This window comes from Mirounga leonina, unplaced genomic scaffold (genome assembly GCF_011800145.1).
Source record: "Mirounga leonina isolate KUSES-001 unplaced genomic scaffold, KU_Mleo_1.0 Mir_154, whole genome shotgun sequence".
NCBI lineage: Eukaryota > Metazoa > Chordata > Mammalia > Carnivora > Phocidae > Mirounga > Mirounga leonina.
This window is the reverse complement of record NW_023270389.1, coordinates 55,355,625-55,378,932: the sequence shown is the minus strand read 5'-3', so window position 1 is coordinate 55,378,932 and position 23,308 is coordinate 55,355,625. Positions and strand designations below refer to the sequence as shown.

At 37.3% G+C, this 23,308-nt stretch overlaps 1 protein-coding gene across 2 annotated transcripts; it reads left to right on the top strand.

Moving 5' to 3' along the window:
* The first annotated feature begins 1,314 nt into the window (after window positions 1–1,314).
* Window positions 1,315–21,372, top strand: GORAB (golgin, RAB6 interacting). Of its 2 annotated transcripts, none has more exons than XM_035010834.1 (5): window positions 1,315–1,455; window positions 7,420–7,777; window positions 10,451–10,552; window positions 12,822–12,962; window positions 19,570–21,372. In XM_035010834.1, exons 1-5 carry the CDS (start codon window positions 1,320–1,322, stop codon window positions 20,024–20,026), a joined length of 1,194 nt encoding a protein of 397 aa, XP_034866725.1. In that variant the 5' UTR covers window positions 1,315–1,319; the 3' UTR covers window positions 20,027–21,372. The 2 variants fall into 2 exon arrangements, with proteins under 2 accessions (XP_034866725.1, XP_034866726.1); XM_035010835.1 differs by lacking the exon at window positions 1,315–1,455 and adding an exon at window positions 1,685–2,341.
* Window positions 21,373–23,308: the final 1,936 nt, after the last annotated feature.

The window sequence follows — 23,308 nt, the reverse complement described above, 5'->3', positions numbered from 1 at the left end:
GGCTGATGCTTGTAAATGGGAAACCGAATTAATTACCATTGGTACTGATCCCCACTTGCTAGATAATCCGTATCTTTAAAATATTTAGTCCATGTCCCAAACCTGAAGGATCTGTCTCACCAATCCTTTCGAATTGCACTTTAATTTTCAAATGTTAGGGAAAATGAGTCCACACTTAAAATGAAGCGTTTGTGAACGCTTAAATTTCAGAAATCACTTCTAAGTTTAAAAGTTCAAAAGTTAAAGAGGAATTCCAAACATCCTTCACCTTCTGGTCACCTATCCAAACCTGAAATATTCATTTCAACTCTTTTCTTGGTGTGGCACTTTATTTTCATTCTACTTCATTTCAATTTGTTTAAAATATTGGCAAGCTAAAGCCAAAAGTCACACTTGGGATTTTGAAACATAAGCCAAAATAATGAGGTTTTTTTAATGCAATATAATGAGAAACATGAAAGGCAGAGTGGTCTCTTTTAAATCGTCTTGCTCTATATGTATTCTGCATCTTAATCTTTGATATCTTTCTTGAAATGAGAAAATGGAAGCACAGACTGTGTTCAAGGTCGAACCAAACAATGAAATTAGGACTCCAGAAAAGCCTAGTGTTTCCCCGCACCTCAGCGCCGACACTGTCTTCTCTGAATGAAAAACTGCTGGGAGATCATTTTAAAGTAGAGAGATTCAGGTATCCCTTAGGACAAAAGTTACAGATACGCGAGAATCATTCACAAAACATGGAGACAACCCACATCAGGTATTTGGGAGACCGAGCTGTGCAGAGAAACCCTGTTACACGTGTCTAGTCCCTTCCCATTATACCCCGGCCCTCTGAAATGTTTTTCCACAACTAAAGGCCTAACTGAACATTCTCTTGCGTCAATTTGCAGGATAATCCCAGGGCAGTTCTGGAAAAGATCTCCACAGGTCCCGAAAGCCACCCTCCCAGACCCAGCAAGTAGAGGGCTCCGCCCCAGTGACTTCCCAGAGGACCCAGGAGACCGGAGCTACCGCTCTTTTCCGCCACAGACTTGTAGCCACTTCCTAACTGCCTGTTTATCTCCACCCTCATCCCCATCGCCACTTCTCCCCTTATCTTGTTAAGCTACTAACCCAACGAGAATAAGAGAGAGGGATAGAGATCAGACTCAGGTCAAAGACATAAATGTCCCCGCGGCCGAGATTTCCGCAGGGAGTTTGTCCGGCACCGCCGGAGGCAACTCGAAGGGAGCTGGGCCCTGCTGCAAGCGAGAGGGGGCCTTGTAGCCAGAACTCGAAGCGTTCATTGGTTGGTCGGCCGTGGCCGGGAAAGAACCCGGATGTGCCTGGGTAGTCGTGTTGGCAGTCGGGGCTCTGAGGTTTGGGCGTTCTGGGGGTACTGGCAGCCGAGGCGGATGGCGCGGGGTTGGGCCGGCTTCTCTGAGGAGGAGCTGAGGCGACTAAAGCAGGCTAAAGGTAACGGGACGTGCCGGCAGAGATTTAATCTTTGGGTCTCTTGGGGGAAGGGGCGGGGCTGCAGCGTTTGAGGGGAGAAGGGGGCGGGAAAGAGGGTAACGTGTGGGTGTTTGGGGAAGGAGCTATAATGGGAAGAGGGGATTGAGGGGCTCCAGAGGTGAATGTACTGGGACCCAGGGAGGGAGGGGCGAGTCCAGGGACCTGGGATTTTCTTTTAGAAAAGAAAGTTCAGGAATCCATTTCAGGGATTTGGATTTGACTTTTTCTGTGAAAGGAATGGGACTTGGGAGAGGAAGTGAGCCTACAGCCTAGCTGTCTCGTGTGGGAAGACTGCTGCATAAATCAATGGCTGGAGAATTGGGGTCGGGTAAAGGAAGGAGGAGGGGCACAAACCATATTAGAATTGTGATGGATTTATCAAAGTTGACAATGGTTGGGAAGAAGGAAGCACAGGGATCTGAATAAACGCAAAGAGACGATGCTTTTCATAATACATCTGGAGTCTTGCATTCACTTCTGGTTGCCAGACGACTTACGTAATTCTAACTCTTGAGAGTGAGAAAACCAAGAGTTTTTGAGAGGCTAACATGTGAGATTATACCTGTTGACTTTGTTGTCAGCTAAAAATTTGTGCTTCCCTCGCTGGAACTCGTACTATTTTCTTTTAATGAAGGAATGACTTTTGCTGTTACTTGATGAGAAACTCTTGGTATAAACTATGCTTTGTTTGTGGTTGAAATTTCGTGAAATTCTGTATGGTGATCTTGGTAGTGGACACTACATCACCCTGAGTACCATAATTTATGTACTTTACTTGTGGGAGAAAATTAAATGAGCCCTGGCATGCTTTTTGTTAGAGTTTGTGATCAAATTGGATGTTGCTCAGGTAAGTCTGTGTGTTAATTAGCATAGATGTAAAAATAATCTAAGGCTGACAAGTGGAAAAGGAAATAAAATAGTAACATAAGGCCAGTGTAGGTTATATAGATGGAGGAATTTTTGATTGGTCCAGAGGCCTTTAAAAAATTGTATCATAAAAGTTATACTACAGTGTGTAGTTAATTGACTTTAGCTTGAGGTTCTCAAATTCTTTTGCCGTGTTTTGAACATCCGTTCACATATTTGAATGTACAGAGTACAAGTATTCCTGCTTTTGGTCTGACCCAAAGTTAGAGGTATCATCTTCTGTATACACATACTAAGATGAACAAGGCATCATCCTTGCCTTCAAAGAGCTGATAGTCTAATGAGACAAACTATAATATAATGGATAGTAGAAAATTTACAAGAGCTTACTGCAGAGCTAGCAGGAACCTGACTGTGCTGGGGGTTGGGTGGAGCTTGGGAAGATTTCACAGAGACTATGTGTTAGCAGAGGTGAGTTTGCCAACTAAATTATAACAGTAGATTCGTTATGTAGAAGTACATTTCTAAATATCTCTTCAATTTGGGATAGAGTGGGGCTGGAAGGACGTTACCTTCAAGGCCTGTCATTCCATAGTGAGATGTTAGAGCATAGACACCAACCACTAGTCTATGTCCACCCTACGTAGCATCTTTGTACACTCAGCCAAACACAGCGATTGGCATATAGATCTCCTAGCTCTGCCTCTAAATCTTTTGCCTTGAATTTCTCATTTGTAAAACTAGAAAATCTGGATTTTTAATTTTTAAGCCTCCTTCCTTAAAAAGTCTCCAACTTTAAAATATAATTAAGTAATCCATGAAGATGGAGTTGGTTGCCAGCAAAAATAAGCATGACAGTACTCTAGAGAAAACCATATGCACATTAGGAAAGATCAAGAATGTTCTTAGCATTCTTTTTTTTTTTTAAGATTTTATTTATTTATTTGAGATAGAGCATGTGCACAAGCAGGGGGAGTGACAGGCAGAGGGAGAAGGAGAGGGAGAAGCAGATTCCCTGCAGAGCAGGATTGACGCAGGGCTCAATCCCAGGACCCTGGGATCACAACCTAAGCTGAAGGCAGATGCTTAACCCACTGAGCCACCCAGGTGCCCCTGTTCTTAGCATTCTTATTTATAGTATTAAAAAGGTAGGAACAAACCAGTTGTTCATTTTAAAAAGTGGATAAATAAATTGTAATATAACCATCCATTGGGCTGCTATACAGCTGTGGGAATATATGAAGTATACCCACATGCATTAACGTGTAAATTTCATAAATATAATGCATGAAAAGAGCAAGTTGCAGAAGAACAACCTGATACATTTGTAGAAGATCAAAATGATACAAAGCAGGTATATTGTTTTGGGAAAATAGGACATCAAAATACAGGATACTAGAAAGACAAGGGAATATTATCAGGAAGGGGCAAATACATAGGGAATTTCAAAAGTGTTGGTAATAATGAAATCAAGTTGAGACAAGTTACGCTACAGTAACAAAGAGCCCTAATATATCAATTGTTAAAAATAATAAAGATTTATTTTTCACTCTAGCTTCATGTCTAATATGGACTGGCAGGTCACTCTTTTCCACATAATTACTTCACGTTGTGTTTTGGTGCTATCATTTAGGAATTCACCATGGCATGAGAATTGAGCATTGGCAACTAAATGCTTCCATCAGTAAATGATAGGTGTCACTCACATTTCATTTAACAAAAGCAAGTAGTATGATTTGGAGGGCAATAAATACAATTATCTTATGTGTTCCAAAAGAGAGGATAACATGTCTATCATTGAATAGCAGTTATGTCTATTATAGTCATGTTTTATTTGTTAAAATGTTACTATTTTTGATAATCCATACAGGTTGGATATGTGTCTATAACACATACATGTATTTGATGTATGACTTATTTCATACTAAAAAACTGGAAATAAAAAAAAAAAACAGTGCCACTACAGTGCCGTCAATGTCTAAAGAAAATATTCATGAGTTATTTATTCTTGATACTAGTTCTTTGCCAGGTATATTATGAATATCTTCTCCTCTGAATATCTTCTCCTAGCTTGTAACTTATTTTTTAACTTTTACCTTTTGATGAACAAAGTATTTAATTTTAATGTGGTCAAATTCGTCACATTTTTGTGTCTTAAGAATTTACTACCCTGCCATTAGGTGGTAGTACCCTACCATAAGATATTAATCCTTATACTCAATTAAGAGGTTTTTTGAAGTTTCTTCTTTTTTTTTTAAATTTTATTGTTATGTTAGTCACCATACATTACATCATTAGTTTTTTTTTTTTTTAATTTTTTTTAAAGATTTTATTTATTTATCTGACAGAGAGAGAGACCGCGAGAGCAGGAACACAAGCAGGGAGAGTGGGAGAGGGAGAAGCAGGCTTCCCGCCGAGCAGAGAGCCCGATGTGGGACTCGATCCCAGGACCCTGGGATCATGACCTGAGCCGAAGGCAGACGCTTAACGACTAAGCCACCCAGGCGCCCTACATCATTAGTTTTTGATGTAGTGTTCCATGATTCGTTGTTTGCATATAACACCCAGTGCTCCATTCAGTACATGCCCTCTTTAATACCCATCACCAGGCTAACCCATCCCCCCACACCCTCCCCTCTAGAGCCCTCAGTTTGTTTCTCAGAGTCCATAGTCTTTCATGGTTTGTCTCACCCTCCTATTTCCGCCCCCTTCATTTTACCCTTCCTACTATCTTCTTCTTTAGGCGTTTTTAACATTTTTATTATAAGCTACAACAGATTCAAAACACTGCATAAAGAAATGTGTTTCTAATAAGAATTTTAAAGTGTTGATTTGCCATTAAGTTCTTAACCCATTTGGAGAATGTTTTGTTTTTATATGGTGTGAGGTATGGATCTGATTTTATCTTTTCCTTATAGTAGTTTTTCCTCAAGTCCATTTATTGAATGATTCGACCTTTTGCTCTTGATAGGCCATGCTATCTCAGTCACATACCAGTGCTTCATACCTGTATGAACCTGTTTCTGGGTTCTTTGTTCTATTTCATCGGTCATTTTGTCTATTTCTGTGCTCTCTGTTCTGTTCCATTGGTCTGTTTGTCTATTTTCAGCATACCCACTGTCTTTATTACTGTGGCTTTAAAGTGGGTCTTGAAGTCAAGTAATGCCAGTCTTCCAGTTTTGTTCTTCACAATATTTTGTTAGCTATTCTGAGTCTTTTGCCTCTCCATATAAACTCGAGAAGCATTGTGTCAGTATGCACACGGTATCTTGGCTGGGATTTTGATTGGGATTGCAGTGAATCTATAGATCAAGTTGGGGTGAACTGACATCTTGACAGTATTGAATCTTCTACTCATGAATATGGAATATCTCTCCATTTAGTTCTTTGATTTCATTATCAGAGTTTGTAGTTTTCTTTATAGATCTTGTACTTACTTTCTTAGATTTATTCCTAAGTATTACATTTTATTTTTTTTTTAGTGCTAATGCAAATAGTATCATGTTTTTAACTTCAGATTCTACTTGTTCATTGTTGGTACATAGGAAAGCATTTGACTTTTGTATATTAATCTTGCATTCTGCAGCCTTACTATAATGGCTTATTAGTTCCAGGAGTTTTCATATCATATGTTCTGTTTTTAAGTGGACTGAATTTGTTTATTGTTTGGTTTATTATTCGTTACTTATTTATTGTAGCAATTTTAATCTCATACGCAGGTTCTGTGAAAATGCAAAATAGATTGGAAGCTGCAGTACTGGATTTCATAGGGACTATTCAGCTAAGTGAGTGTAACTGGGAAGTAAACAGACATTTTCTGATGGTGTGAATAGAGATCAGTGGTTAAGAATAAGTTCCTGTCCTAAAATAGACGAGGCTACTTTGTGTTTCTGGCAAAAGTCAACAAAAATAACATTTTACTTTTGATGGTACATCTATCTTTTAAAAGTATTTTCTTTACCTATCTCATTTAATCCTTACACCAATTCCATGAGTTAAGTAGAGCAGGTAAATTTTCAACCCTTTTGGCATATGAAGAAACTGAGGTATGGAATAATTAATTGACTTGCCTAAGGTTATTGAGCTGGACAAAAGCAGTACTAGAGCTGTGACTCCAGAGCCTTTAATTCTCCTTTGGGAGATTTAAATACTAGGCTTGTATTGCTTCAGAAGTCAACGTGCAGAATTTTAAAAGCCCTATTTAAGTTCATTTACAAGGACTTATCACAATTTCATTTCCCAGGTATTTTGTAAATAATACCATTTACAGATCTTATTAAATATTGTGTGAATGTGAGTAAATTCTCCAGTACTCTGTCTTAAAAGGTTAACACTGGCATAGACAACCCAAAAAGTATAATAGGGATATTATTTATTTTATAGTGCTTTTTAAAAAAATTTCTCCCAGTTGTTTTATCTTCCTCTATTGGTTTGCTTAGACTGCTATTAAAATTAGCTTGTGTGTATTGATTAATGGCTAACTGACTTTGGGGAACACAACCTTGCACTGCTCTGGAAAATGAAAGCTAACAATTGAGGGTTAACTAGCATTCTTGGAAAGAAGAGATTTCATTCAGTTATACTTTATGCATTACATCTACCTGTGTATCAGATTGGCCTAAGATCTGCTATTATTTAAGAAAGGTGCAGCCCATCTGTAAACGCAACCACCATTTTATTTCAGGAGAGCAGATAGAATCATAAATCAAATTTAAGACCTATCAAGAATTCATTTGTCTACCTTGTTTGGTCAGATTAGTTGATAATTGAGGCAATTCTCAATTCAAGTTGAAAAAGAAACCTTGTTTTTTATTCTGAGGCCTAACTCAACAGACAAATGGACTTCTTAAGGTAAATTTTGAGTTGGGACAGTATGATTGGAGAACTGTTAAAACGCTACAGGAAAATGGCTGTTTTTCCCTGGGCTTTTGTGGTAGAGGGGAGAAACCCTGTAGAATTATTATCAAAGCTTAATGTTAATGCTTTATTTTCTTAGAGAAATTCTAATTATTTGCTGCTCACACAAGGGAATTTTTCTCCATTCTCTTTTTCACACAGATCCGTTTGAACCACAGCGGCGTCTTCCTGTGAAGAAAAGTCGACAACAACTTCAGCGAGAAAAAGCCCTTCAAGAGCAAAGCCAAAAACTTGGACTTCAAGATGGATCAACCTCAGTACCTCCAGAGCAGCTGCTTTCTGCACCAAAACCAAGCTTTAATAGTCCAAAACCACATTCTTCTTTCCCTCTTCCTTCTAGTCCTCTTACACTCACCTCTCCTGTTGGTGATGGAAAACCACAGGGTATTGAAAGTCAACCAAGGGAACTGGGACTTGAGAATTCCCACGATAGTCACAAAAACGCCGAGATTCTACCCCTGAAGCCAGATTGCAAAATGGAAAAAAAGAAAGTGGAATTGTTAGTAAGTCTATATATCCATGAGACTTTTTCCATTTTACTTTTTTTTCTCCGTTAGGCTTTGAGAAATAGTAGTTTTAACATTTTCTTTTTTATATTCTAACCTAGAGGTGTAATGGATAACCTGTTAAAGATTAGCTACCCCCTAAATGTGTTGTAAACCAGTCAGTGTTGGGTATGTTATACATGTTATGTCACTTAGTCTTTGCAGCAGCTTATAGTACCAGTTCATGATTTTCACTCTATAGATGAGATAGCTTGGACTCAGAAAAGATAACTTTATTCCTAAAGCAAATACATAGCTAATAAGTAGCAGAGTTGGGATTCACATACAGGTCTTTCTGGATCCAAAGTCTCTGCCCTTTACCGTCACCAGAAGCAGTTCTTATGCGTAGGACTCACTCCATCCCCATATCGAACCTATTCTTCACCGTCCAGACTACATCTCCATTGGCCCAGAAAAGGGTGTTTGTGAAGAGATACGAAGGGATAGTCAAAGAAAAGTTGAAATTTAGGAAATTGAGAGGACTAATAAAACGATTCAGCTCCATCATTTGATTTCTTTTTATTCTTTATTTAATGTGCTTGTATTAGAAACTACCTCCAGAATTTAGTTTAGAAACATTCTTATGGAAATTGCTATTCTATCACTTGTGAATTCTCAAAATATTTATCCTAGAGCTTATGTTTTAATATCCACTCATGTTTTGTTTCCTCCCAATTTATCAGGATGTCATTTGTTTCTGTTTTCCATTTTCTGAGTCTTTCACAGTATCTTAGGATTTCTCTGATCCAGATTCCATGCTATGAGTTCACAACCAAGAAAGCATTTTTAAAAAAAATTTTTTTTTATTAAAATGTTTTATTTATTTATTCATGAGAGTCAGAGAGAGAGGGAGAGAGAGAGAGAAAGGCAGAGGCAGAGGGAGAAGCAGGCTCCCCGCCTAGCAGGGAGCCCGATGTGGGACTCCATCCCAGGACCCTGGGACCATGGCCTGAGCTGAAGGCAGACGCTCAACCATCTGAGCCACCCAGGCACCCTAAAAATTTTTTATTGTTATGTGAATCACCATACATTACATCATTAGTTTTTGATGTAGTGTTCCATGATTCATTGTTTGTGCATAACACCCAGTGCTCCATGCAGAACGTGCCCTCTTTAATACCCATCACCAGGCTAACCCATCCTCCCACCCGCCTCCCCTCTAGAACCCTCAGTTTGTTTTTCAGAGTCCATCGTCTCTCATGGTTCGTCTCCCCCTCTGATTTCCCCCCCTTCATTCTTCCCCTCCTGCTATCTTCTTCTTCCTCCTTTTTTTTTTTACAAGAGATATAAAGCCACATGAATTATGAGAACAACATTGAACAAGTGCATATATTTAAATGTCTTTAAATGTAGTTTACCAGCATAGACCTGAGACAAGTAGAGGAGGGTGGGTTTAAATTGAGCTGGACAATTTAGATTGAATGTTGTTAGGAAAATAATTTTTTTTTTTTTAGGTACTTGGGAAAATTTTCATAGAAGACATGTAATCTCAAGAACTGTCATTGAAAAAGGAATTCTGAGCCTATAAGAAGGGGAAAGGAAAGCTCTATCCTATAGGATGCTCAGAGATGGCATCGCATGTCTCTGGAAGAGGCAAAAGTGAGGCCAGAGAAAGTAGAGAATGAGGGAGGGCGACGAAGGATGTGGAAGCTGAGGGTTCCTGTCTGTTGAGCTCCCCGATGCAGTCGTGTATCACCAAGGCCTTTGAGAGAGAGATACCCTGGTCAAAACAACGGTTAGAGAAAATGCAGGTGTCAGCGTGGTGCATTCAGGGGAGGGCACCAGCTGAGCTGGACCTCCAGCACCGGGTGACAAGATGCCCGTGATAGTGAGGCTGAGAGCGGACCAGTGCCAGCACCAGGGTGGAGGCTGTGAGAATGGGAAGGAAATGATCAATTTGGAAGTGGTTACTAGGTCTCGGACTAGAGAATTTTGATACAGTGGCCATAAGAAATGGTAATAAAAGGAATAAATAGCTTTGTCATGACCTTGTTTGAGTTGACATCCAGTTGTTGAATTTACGGAAAATTTTAATCTACGTCTTTCAGAATTGAACAGAGGGAAAACTCTTTTCAGATCTTTGAAGTCTCTTGGTAACCCAGCATTCAAATCTTAGCTCATGGTGTTTCGCTCTGTTTAAAATTGTTTGAGATCTGGAAAAAAGAAAGCGTATTGAAAAAAAAATGAATAAAATAAACATTGGTTATTGTCCTGAGCGTGTTAGGTGGTAGAGACTTTTCATTATAGAAAACTCTAAAAGATAGAACATGATATTAGCTACATACCAATTTATTTTGCTCTCCATTTTGCATATAATACATAATTAACTTATACAACTTTCTTTGTTCTCCTAAGAAATGCCATAGTACTCTAGCTTCCAGTTTGTGGCTTCCTAGATTATATACATATAATGGATTTCAAAGGGCCAGTTTATGTAAGCCTTCAAATCATAATCTTTGTTCCTATTAGAACAAAATAATGAGCTGCAGATGGGTTCCTTTTAAGAGAGTTTTTGAAAGAAAATAGACATAATCTACTTGATTAAATTTTATACATAGGGAACTGAGCCTGGTAAGGTGTAGGATGGGGTTTCAGAAACTCCTTTTTATACTTTTTTTGTTCCCTAGGCAAGAAAAATCTCGTTGGGAAGTCCTCCAGCAAGAACAACAGCTAATGGAAGAGAAAAATAAACGTAAGAAAGCTCTTTTGGCTAAAGCTATTGCAGAAAGGTGAGGCACCTGAACTAGGAGAGTTGTTTGTAATCTGCTATCAGTTCTGTCATGTTTTATATTTCTTTTCCCTTGTCTCTCTTGATAAATTGATGTTTTTCTCTACAACATTCATTTTTAATTTTTTTTGTAAAGTAGGTTCCATGCCCAGTGTGGGTCTTAAACTCATAACCCCGAGATCAAGATTCACATACTCTACCGACCAGCCAGGTGCCCCTCTACAGTGTTACTTTTAAAGCTAACTAAACAAATTATGCTTTATAAATGATACTGAAATTCCGATGTTTATTTATTAAGGAGGACATGCTTTATAAATGATACTGAAATTCCGATGTTTATTTATTAAGGAGGACTTTGTAAGCCAAAATTGTGAATACAGGTGCAATTAAAACTTCAGAATCAGCATCAGTGTTTTCAATTTTAGCCATCTACACATCCGAAGGAAGAGGTGAATAGCCATCAATATAAGTGCATTAGCAACAAGAGCAGGTTTTAATTTTGACATGGGGAGGTTTTAATCATGTGACATGTAGAAGAGTAAGATTATTTATTCCACATAAGTGATTTCCACTCCCAGAAATCTTGTGTTTTTCTATGGACATTTTTCTTGAATAATTTATCTCCCCCACTGATACATGATATAACCTTTCATCAGTGACTCAAGGTCACCATTGTGAGCACTCTGCCCTATTATGTGCACTTCAATATTTCTGTCACCTCCCAGTGTCAGTTTGCCAGCAGTCGCTTTTCCTTTACTTTGCTGTGTTGGCCTCCAACAGCAACATTCCCATTTGAGCCACTTTTCACCCCTCACCCACTCTTCCTGCCCTTTTAGTTTGTAATTTCCAGTGTGCTGTGGCCTTAGGAAACCAAGCTTAGTCAGTGAAGCAATGATTGAGAATAGGGAGAATGAAATGCAAGCGAGTATTCTTGGCATTTTCTTTTCAGATCTCCAGAAAAGCCTGGCAAAACTACTGGTTATTGAAGCTGATGTATGTGTTGGGGGAGGGGAAGGGACAGGGCTAGAGAGAAAGGCAAGTAGGTATATGAGAGTCATTCAGAATTTTATCTGTCAGGGATGTATGTATTTGAAAATGATGATTTTCTTTTTTCTCCAGCTGGTCCCCTTTTATCTTCCATGAAACATAGGAAATATGCAACTTACTGCACTTACATTTCAAGAAAAAAAATGTGATTATTGAAAGTGAATAGCGATTTTGGAAATCACTTTAGTAGTCTTCATTTTGGAAGTGGTTGGGGAGGCTGTTCACTGGGGATTTTACAGAAAGATTTATAGGCTCAGCACTTGTTCTTTACATGCATTTGGTTGAAGACAAAGTATTGATACAGGCGGAAATGTAGGGAAATATAACCTGATTAGATTATTAATAAATTCGCCAGCAAAGTACTTGAAGTAAAAGACTCATACTGGTAACTTTTGTAGGCAGAAAACAAGGGAAAATGCATAATGGAGTAGAAATAAGGAGAATATAAGTTGCAATATAGTGGTTTTCTGGGGGGGTTTTATTCTGTGAGAAGGGTATGAAATTTTGAAGTAAGTGAAATCAGTTTGAAGGTTGGCTTTTGTATTTGTTTATTCTGTTTCTTCAGTGTGTCATGTATTTGGAGGTGGTGAGGGGACTGAGGTTGAATGTGCTTTTAAACAAAGAAAAAAAAAAGTATTGGTTTTGAGCCCCAGAAAGAATTTTGAGGACCTGTAGTGCCTAAAAACCAAGAATCAAAGTAATGAAAGTTTGGGGGAAATGGGTCCTAAAAAGGTTAAAACCAAAAATATAAAGAAATGGTGTTTAAAAAAACAAAAAGAAATGGTGTTTAATGCAGGCATCAGTTCTTTTGTCCACTAAGTATCAGACAAATGAAAATGGGCTTAGCAAGAATTGAAGGCTAGAAATTTAGAAAGGTTTGTTAGATGTTCCATGTAAAGAGAATACAGATACATTCTTTCACTGCCTGTTCACATCCTCATGGAATGAATAGAGACCTATAAGTGAACTATTCGTTTTTTTTTTAAATCTTACTTTTTCCTTTGTGTATTGGAATAATAAGGGAAAACAGCACAAATGCAGTCTTGGAGATATACCAAAATGTTGCCAGCATTTGTTTTATTTCAATTTGTGCTTTTTTTTCTAATTTTTAAAAAATTATACATTAAAATCATATTGTATATACAGTAGGCTGCTTTTTTCACTTATATTGTATATAGATACATGATTTTAAAATGTCTTTATTTTTCTACTCATTTTTCTAGATCTAAAAGAACTCAAGCAGAGACCTTGAAACTAAAGCGGATCCAAAAGGAGTTACAGGCTCTAGATGACATGGTGTCAGCTGATATTGGAATCCTCAGAAACCGGATCGATCAGGCCAGCCTCGAGTATTCATATGCTCGGTGAGTTGAGAGAACTCTGAACCAGGAGTCAGAGTAAATTAATGTTTATTGCTAGCTGGGCCAGGAGCTTTCAGGTGTGTCGTCATTGAAGCCTCATAACAATACCGTTAGGTGCTCTATCCCTATTTTGTATTCAATCAAGTGTCTCTTCTTTTTGAAGTCTTCCTTAACTTCCCCCCATCCTTGTTCATATTCCTGTTAGAGCGTTTCTTGCATTATTTATTTGCATTTTAGTCTTTCTTGCTAAACCATCAGCTATGTAATGTTTGGGACTCTTAGTGTCTATATGACTTGTCCCCAAATTCTATTATTCTAACACCAAGTCCATAATCTTTCTATTAAGGAATTTTGATTATCTGAGATGGTTCTTAGAGATTATCCTAGTTCTCATTTCAGTTTTCATCAAAGAGAGAAGACCTAGTTTATTTTTTTAAAGCCTTATGAGTATTTTTTTAAAAATTTTATTTTATTATGTTATGTTAGTCACCATACATCGTTAGTTTTTGATGTAGTGATCCATGATTTATTGTTTTCGTATAACACCCAGTGCTTTATATGAGTATTTAAAGAAAATACCACTCTGTCTCGAAAGCTTGAAGTTTTTCTCTTTTTTTTTTTCTTTTTGATTGTATTCTGTATATAATAGTTTGCTATCATGTGTTTTCTTGGTTTCAACCACTGGAATTTTTTTAGTGAAAAATTCATCATGGAGTATTTTTAAAATGAACTAACACATGTAAAGAATTACATGAACTTTGCAAGCAGATAAAAGGGCAAAAAATTAGGTCCAGTTTCAGGGTTTTCAGTCCTTTCAGCGTTGCTTTAATCATCCTAGTTTGTCTTTTTTCACAAGGGAATGCCGTGTTAATGACTCCGTTTTGCATCTCTCTCTGTAACACTAGAAATCAATCAGAATGCCTCATTAGTCCAGGGTAAACCACAGCATCAGAATGTTTATATAACAATTTAATAAAGTGGAAATGCTTGATTGTGGCTTTTAATTCACTGTTTATTAAGAAAGAGGTTTGTGGTGTCCTTGTGATTTTTGTAATTGTTGTTTGACCATATGCTATTAGACTTAATGGGTTGCTTTTATTAATTAACTGCTTAAATTAATGCCATCAGTAGCTGATAACTGGAGGTTCCAGATTTCTATTTATAAGGTCATTAAGGAGGTAACCAAGATTTTATTAAGATAAAACTAATCCTAGATTTTTAGCATATTTTATTCTCTGTAACTTAAGTTTACCAGAGGAACATTCTTTTGCCTTTATAGCCCTTTATGTGAATAATTCAGATTATTATGGATACCTCAACAGAAAATCATCTCATTATGTTTTAATTCTGTCCTAGAGGAGGCTGGAGTAGGATGCATTTGTATGTTGAACATAATATAAGAAATGTCATAGTTTTAGCCTTCAGAGAACCACAAAGAAAGTGGGATTACTGGTTAAAGAAGAAAACATCCCGTAATATATAAACATGTTTAATGAAATTTTAGTAAATTTTTATATTATATTTACATAAAATTTTACATCTTTTAACAAACTAAAGATGGCAATTTCTCATGGTACTGGTATTGACATAGTTGTATGTGAATATCCGTATTGTATGTGTGAGGCTATTTTTAAAAATCTAAGCTCTTGAGATAAGTCAAAGAGAAGCCATAGACGATTGTGACTAGGACCAGCATTGTATCTCGTTCATGCATAAGATTAAGACAACATTTTCTAAATTTGCATCTGTGGTTATTGAGAAATTAGAGATTGGTGATACAATATTGTAGTTTAGATTTATACTGGTAGCTAATCCCTAGGGCAACCAGTTTCTATTGGAGATTTCCTTGATTTTTTTTTTAAATAAAAATAATACTGTAGTTTTATAGTACAGTGCAATGTCTACAAAAGGTTCTTAGATAATGAATAGTCCAGAATTTGCTTTAAAATTGGCTTCTATAGAGCATTGTTAGAGTAGACCCTTTTAAGGAGACCAGCACTTGGAATGAACCAAATTGAGAGTTATTGCTGCTGTTTGCATCTATGACTCCCAGGCTGCCGTATGCTGCATAGACCAACTTGTGAAACAGAGTGGCTGTGTGTAGAACATTTCTTTGACCCTTCATGGACCAGGAAAAACTATAATCACTGTTAGCTATTTATGTTTAATAGACATTCCCATTAACATATACACATACGTGTGCATACACATACACACATATATACATAAATGTTTTATGTATAATTTACAGAAGTAAAAATAATAGGGATTGTGGAAAGAAACTTTATTAAAAATTTTAATAAGAATGTAAGCATAGCAGACCTCTTTATGTCAAGTAACTCTTTACTCCCAACATTATAAAAAGCTGAAAGAATGCAGTTACATCCTTTCACAACACTTTCACAACACAAGACAGTCCAAGTACTTGTAAAATACTGTGTGATCGAGTTCTTTCTGTTGGAATTATTAATTCTATGAGAATAACATTTCCTTTTTATCCTCAGAAATATATTTTTCAGTCACTGACTCTGATTTTGAGAACAGGTTCATCTAGGATGTGTTTTTCTGAAGTCTCATACGCTTGAGATTTCATGTATGTCATTGGTGTCACCATCTAGAACCTAGACTGTCTGTTTTGGCCTTTGTATTAGGTTCCTAGGGCTGCCATAACAAGTTACCACAAACTGGGTGGTTTAAAACAACAGAAATTTATTCTCTTACATTTCTGGATGCCAGAAGTTTGAAATCAAGGTGTTGGCAGTGTCAGTCTTCCTTCACAGGCTCTAGGGAAAGAATCCATTCCTTGCCTCTTACAGTTTCTGGTGGCTGTAGGCACTCCTTGGCTTGTGGCTGCACCACTAAGTTCTGTGCCTCTGTAGTCACATTGCTTCCTCCTCTTCTCTCTCAAAACTTCCTCTGTCGCTTTCTTAAAAGGATACATGTGATTGTATTTAGGGTCCAACTGAATAATTCAGAATAAACTCCTTTCAAAATTGTAAACTTAATCACATCTTTTACCATATAAGGTAATATTCACAGATTCTGGGGATTAAGAAGTGAATATCTATGGGTGGTCATGTTTTTAGCCTACCATAACATTTGTCTTATGATTTGTCTAATAGCTGTGAAATGTCTTCATCTGTCAACTTTCTCTACTTTGTCACTGTGGGCAGAAAATGAAAAATACTAATTCTGAACTGTGTTCAGTGAAAGCTGAGAACAGATTACAGATACGGTGTTTCTAGTCTTTTTTTATATCTTTTTGAAAGATGATGTGATACTTTGAACAACACAATAAGGAAACTAAACAATGATTTATTTCACTGTGGCATCATCCTTTGGGTCATTCTATCATTCTCTGTTTTCTTATTTTTTTTTCTGCAAAATGGGAATAATTGATGAGTAATAAGGAAATAATTCCCAGGGCAACAAAATGGCAAAATGTTTCAAGATATAGGAACAATATATCCTGTCTCAACAATTCTGTAATGTATCTCAGATGTGTAAAAGGATCCAGTGGACCCATATAGTAATTGCAAAATGTAGTTTTATTCTATCCTTTCTTAGGATAAAAACCTTGATATGTTGATCCTTACAAATAGTTAGAACTGCTCAGAAAAGGAACCAAAAAACTGAAAGTGCACCCATGAAACCTAACAGCATGCCAAGGGTTAATTATTGGATTCTTAAAAAGTTTCAGGATACCAAAACCAAGAGACAGATTCTAGAACCCTTTAAATATCATTAAATGACTTGATGTCCCTTTAAAATAACAAAACAATTCTGTAATTACATTTCCAGTTCAATTTAGCTTACTGTGTTATATATAATGCTCTTATTATTCTGTTCCAAAACATGTCATCATATTCTGATTTGGTATTATCCACCTGAACCTCCAGCTCATAGTGCAGTTTGTGAAATTAATATTTCAAACATAAATCACTCTGTGCAGGAATATATATGCATGTTTCTGGCCAGAAGAACTTTAAATAAATAAACAAAATGCAAAATCTTCAGTGATTTATCCAGGGTGAAAGATCAATGGAAACCTAGGGACGTATTTGCAAATTTAATTTCAATTCAGCATTCACGAGCCCAGTCAATAAATCTTTACTGACTTTGGCTGGCTGAGGGGACCTCAGACCACAGAAAGGAGGTTTGACTTGGGGGGAAGGGGCAAGGTTTTCTTATACCTGTAGAGAATATTGTTAGAGCTCTTAAGCTTGATGCAAGAACATTCATAAACAGGATATGTTACAAAGTATGGAAATAAGGGATTCACATGTCCAACAAAGCTCCTTTGGAACAATTCTTTTAACATAGAGGGGAATTGAAAAACAGCTAGTTTTCTCATTCTTATAGTTATTAGATGACTAAAAAAAAAAAAAAAAATTAAATGTGGTAAATGAACATTATGTAAATAACAGTTTTCAAGTATAAATACTGAGTCCTTAAACTTTGCATAATTTTAGTTTTAGAGTACTTGTTTAGTGATAAACTAGCAACGCTTTTTGATTCTGGTACTCTGAAGGAGAAGTACTCTTTTTTGAGTGCCTGCCAGGCACTGGGCGAGACACTTTCCCTGTTTATACCATTTAATCCTTAACACTCCTGTGAAGTAATAGTGTCATCACCATTTTACAAATAAACCAAAACTCAGATGAAGATACTACCAAGGGTCACTATACTGGAGTTTTCAGACATTGCACATAAATTCTCCAGCCTCTTCCTTAGGAACCTAGCTGTGTTTTGTACTCATGGTGCTGACCCTGGGGCACACCTGATTAGAACAAAGATGGGCTACCAACTCCAGAACATTTAATCCAAAGGCTAAATAGGGGTTGGTGGCAGGCTGGACACTAAGCTCTGTTCAAACTGATGTGAGCCAAGCTAAGCCAACCTGGGTCCTTCCCCTGGAATTCGAACACTGAGAAATTGAGTAGAGTGAATTTAATGTAGAGCCACAGCTGGTGGCCATATTGGGTTGTGAGTATGATTGGAAAGCCAAAATGAGAGAAACTGTGGTTTCTAAGCATTAAAGAGAATAGCTTTTGATTCTGATGACATGCCTGTGAAATTGCCTCTTGTATCCTACAATAAAACCCACTTTTCACCTGAGCTAGTTTGACTGGGTATCTGTTCTTTACATCCAAAAAAGGCCTTGAACAAAACAGGTACATACACAGTAAAAGGCAAAGGCAGGTTTTGAACCATGGGTTTTCTAAAATCAAAGCCTTTCATTTTTTCACTATATTCTTTTTCAAGACAGAGAATCTTGTGTTAGGAGATACAACTGTTTCTGTTTTGATGTAACTGTAGTACCGGAAATTACTTACTACATTGCGTTGATGTAGGCAGTCATAACAGGTAAGGCACCATGGCTTTCACAACTGTTAGTGGTTATTAAACTGAACAATTAGTTGATAAATGTGGGCCAGTCTCTTTTCCTGGCCAAATAAAAAAAAAGAGAGGGAAAAGAAAAAAGGGAACAAATTACATGGAAAAGGCAAAAGACGGTGAACCGACATATGATAACTTTTCTTTTTGTGTCAACCTAATACAAAAGAAAAAAAAAGATCACAGGGTGACTTCCCCAGTAGAATTACCTTATTTCTAAGATTGGCATTGCCTGTCTTTGCAGTTTACATAAATGTAAATAGATAAAGTGCGCTGATCAAAGTCTAACAGTAATCTGTTGTTGCAGAATGGAGAGAGAACAACTTAACCCAGAGATTCTCAACTGGGGGCAGTTTTGCCCCTGAGGAGACATTTGATAACATCTGGAGACCTTTTTGGTTATTACAAATATTGGGTGCTACCAGCAGGAGTGGGAGAAAGCCAGTGATGCTGCTGCACATCCTACAATGTACAGGACGGCTCCCCACAACAGAGAATGATACGGTCCAAGTTGTCAGTAGTGCCAAGATTGAGAAACCCTTCCTAAACCTACCCTGAAATGTTTCTCTTCTACTTGATGCTTGCTTCTTGCCTCACCTAATACCATTTACATTCGCCTTGCAACCACTGTCCATATCCTTCTCCACCAAAAATCTTCTTCCTTTTCTAATCCACTAATCAAGAGATGCAGATTTTCTACCTTTTCCTTCTCCGGTTGTTTTACCTCTCATACATTTTGACCAGTTGTGTGCTGGACCTAGGTTGCGCTGGTTCACGAGAACAGATTTTGTGTATCTCTTTCCAATTCTACAATCAGTGATGGCACATTAACTGCCTGAAATTGGCCATAGTGGTGGTAGTATTTATAATACAGAAATTGACAAACACTACAAATCAGGGCTCTCCCTGACCAGAGCTAGCTCACCACTGAATTAACCTCTCAGCCTGCTTTCATTCAAGCCCAGCTTCAGGAAGAGGAAATGAATGCAGAAGAATGTCATTACATTAGAAGGGCCCAAATGTGGATGTTGTAAAAGTTTGAGCAGCAACAGCCTGGTTTGTCTGACGTGTAGGACAAGCGTGCATAAAATATTAGTATCCATATCTTCATTATACTTCCTCCCCCCCCCCATAATTATTGTTTCTAGGCCCTCCTTTGAATATCTTCTTAAGTGGAAAACCAATGGACCAATCTTTGTACCTGTCCCTACAGGAAGCGGTTTGACAGGGCTGAAGCAGAGTATGTTACAGCAAAGCTAGATCTCCAGCGCAAGACTGAAATTAAAGAGCAACTCACTGAACACCTCTGTACAATCATACAGCAAAATGAGCTCCGCAAGGCCAAGAAGTTGGAAGAGTTGATGCAGCAACTGGATGTACAAGCTGACGAGGAGACTCTGGAGCTTGAGGTGGAGGTAGAGAGATTGCTGCATGAACAAGAAGCCGAAGCAGGGAAACAGGTGGTTCATTTGGAGAGGCCATTTCAGCCTTCTGGGGAGAGTGTGACATTAGGATTTGCCGAAGAGAACAAAAATCATCAAGAACACGCCGCTTCCCTAAAGGTAGATGAACAGTGTGAAAATCCCAGCAGCATTCCCCTTCAAAATCGAGACCAAAATCAAGAAGTTAGAACTCCTGTAAAGGCCATTTCAACTGCTCCGACCACATGAAGTGCCAGTGTTTGTTCACTCAGCTAGTGCGGGATTCAGTAGAGTACACTTCTGTTGGAGATTATGCCATGAGCTCGGATAAGTGTGCCTTTAAAACGGTGTTAATTTTTGAATCCCTGGTTAGTTTTAGTATAACATGTTTGACATTCTAAACCCTCAAATTACGATAATTTTATATGTAGGCACACAGTTTACCTTGATCCAGGGCCAATTCCCTTGGTGTACCCTGATGACTGGGTGAAAACAAACGACCCAAATAAGATGGAAGAAAAACTACACAGTAAGAGTGTTGTTGGACAAGGTAAATATAGAAAAGTAAAATGGAAAATAATACTCAACACCTCATCAAACTCATTTGACTTCTAGGAGAGGTGTTGATGAGAGTCCTATTTTATGTAGTTAGTAGAGAGACACCAAAGTTAACATGTGAAAAAGAGTCAGCAGGAGGAAAAAAACTAACAAGAGTAGCATGTTGAATTGTCTGTTGGATCTTACTAGAGCTGCAAAACACAACTTGGGAGTTGCAGTTTAAGAAAGACAAACAGCTTCAGTAACGTTATTTTTGTCTTCAGTTTGCCTTTTAAATGGCTTTAATTCACAACCTGAGTTTTGATTGGTTCATACACACACACAAATATACCACTAATACGTATAATTTTACTATTAATGTATTGTCTTTAATCAGCACATTGATTAAATTTAGACAATGAAAACATTTCTACATTGAGGCTAAAAATAATACAGAAAACCTATCAGTACTTTTGATTATCCAAAAAAATTGATACACTTTTTTTCTAAAGTTATTTGTAAATATGTGTTGCTGGATATAAATTATCCCGTCATAAAGCATTTAAATTGCTAAAATGGTGATTTTCTTAGTATTTTAATAGTTTGTTAATTATTATCACTAATACTTGACCCACTTTCTGCTATATGTGAATGTGTAAATAAATGCTGTTGGTTTGTCACAGAATCTGTGAATTTCACATTAAATTGTGATCTATTTATCAGAAATTCCAAAAAGTACTACATTTTAAGTCTTAAAAAAAGAACTATCATAAAAGAGAATAAGGACAAATGTAATATTGTATTTATAATAATGCTGAAAAAGTAAGGGCCATCCTATTTTTAAATGAGTTTGAGTATTCTAGCAGTGTGGATGAGCTGTGTATTTTTATATTATGTAATTTGAGTTAAAATTATAGCTTTCCATTACTGACTTACCTAAACAGAGGCATTTGTATAGATAGTTGTGTTTTTATTTATGAATGATATTCATAAAAACTGAAAGCATCATTGTCCAATACACTTATTTTTCTAAGGAATAAACGAGTCTGATACATCTATAATGTGGTCTTTTGTTTACTGTTAAAAAAAATCTCAGTACGTGTTCTTACACGCTACGTGGTAGTCATGTGCCTCTACTTTCATGTGGTAAATGCACATGAGCCTCTGTTAAGGGAAATTCATCAATAAATGAAGTTCTGTAAGATCCGCTACATACAGGGAGCTACAATCTGATTCTCATTCGAAATATTTATAAGGTATACGGAGAAAGGAGAACCATGAAATAAAGAATTGGAAGGGACCTCAGAGATCATCTGATTTTATCATCTTTACAGAAGAGGAATTTGAGAGCCAGAGATTTCACTTATGGCATGTTGGCCAACTGGCTTATTTTAAACTTAAAGTGCTAGTAACGTCGCAGTTCTAAAACTCTTGGTGTATCTCTTACATGTATCAGGCTGTAAAGTTCACTGCATCCCTCCACTTGAAAACTTTGTTTTATAACCCATTCAGGGATTGTGTTTGTGCTTGTGAAATGCTTTCAAATATGTCTATAAAAGGTCCACTGATACCATTATTTTGAAAAACTTGCTTTGCTTGGCTTTCCCAGGGTGGTATCCGAGTGCTCAGGTGATGATATAAGTGACAAAGTTATATTGCATCAGTTTTGTACAAGGCAGCTGTATTCCATGTGTGGGAGGAATAAGAGCAAATGAAGTGGGGGCTCGTTGGTATGAGGACCATATGCACTGGCTTTGCCAGGATAGTCCTGATATCTTTTAAAATCATAAAGCATATTCAAAAGACTTTGATATATGGATTCACAAATCCACAAATAATTGTTACTTTCTGTGAAGGAACTTAGGTTCAAAATTACTGCCCTGAGTTTATTGGAGCACTTTGTAGAGCTGTCCCTCTGTAGAGTTGAACTCCTCTTCTCTTGCTTCTACTTCTCAAATAGTTGGAGCATAAAGTTGTCGAGGCTCTTAATAATGTATTACCATAACCATTGGTAGTAATTTTTACTTGTCTTAAAAAAAACAATACTCTGAAGGGTAAACTTGAATTCCTGAATTTAAGAATTCTTATACATTGATTCCCACTACTTTCTTTAAAAAGAACCATTTTTATAGGTTTCAGAGAATTTCTTAAAGCATAGTTCTCATTGCATTTAAAATACAGTGAGAGTTTTTCACGCTCTTCACCTCTGCATAATTTTACTGAATTACGGCACTTGCAGGTGGTAAATCTTTGTACTCATTGAGAGCACAGCTCGTTTCCAAGTCAGATGATAGAAGTCTCTGATTGGAATTTCTAGAACATATTTTATTGCTAGATTGGCATTTGAATTATAGGGTAAAAACTCTGCTATAAACCTCTTTCATTCTTTGTTTGGATTTAGCAACATAGTACTCTCAAGAAGCTTTAAGTATTCAGCAACTTCCTCTTCCAAAACATTGGCACAAAACGGACTCAAGTTATTCTGACCCAGGCCATTCCCAGTGACCTTTATAAATGATGTTTTGGGTTTTGTATTTCTCAGGAGCCAAGTCAGCATTTTAAAAGGCCCTGATAGATATAACTCAGTCTGCCAGACAAGACCTGGGGCCACTCTGGACCAGGGTAATTATACCCCCTCTCAACATAGATCTACCCCAGGCCTGACTTGAACTACTCTGGAGGGATGAAGCAGGACACTATTCTCCATCTGCCTTTTCCTTAATGTCAACTACTTTTGCAAGCTCCTAATCCCAAACAGCTGTCTTGAAAATGCAACATTATCTCTCTATGAAATTGATCAAACCACTGTAGGTAGCTACATATATGGACAGAGCCATGTGAGAGGTGTATGATCTGCTCCTTTTGTCCTTAAGCTTATCATCTACCTGAAGGACCAAGATTTATACTCAAAGGTTGATACAGAACATAATGTCTTCTTGATGGGAGGCAAAATGAGTGGTTGGAACACAACATGGATGCATCCTCCAGAAGTCC

Bases quoted from the DNA above. Each gene is read 5' to 3' on its own strand.
- GORAB (XM_035010834.1), top strand. From the start codon at position 1,320: ATGTGCCTGGGTAGTCGTGTTGGCAGTCGGGGCTCTGAGGTTTGGGCG. The intron at 7,778-10,450 runs GTTAGTAAGTCT...TTTGTTCCCTAG, and splicing joins GAAAAAAAGAAAGTGGAATT to GCAAGAAAAATCTCGTTGGG. The intron at 10,553-12,821 runs GTGAGGCACCTG...TCATTTTTCTAG, and splicing joins GCTAAAGCTATTGCAGAAAG to ATCTAAAAGAACTCAAGCAG.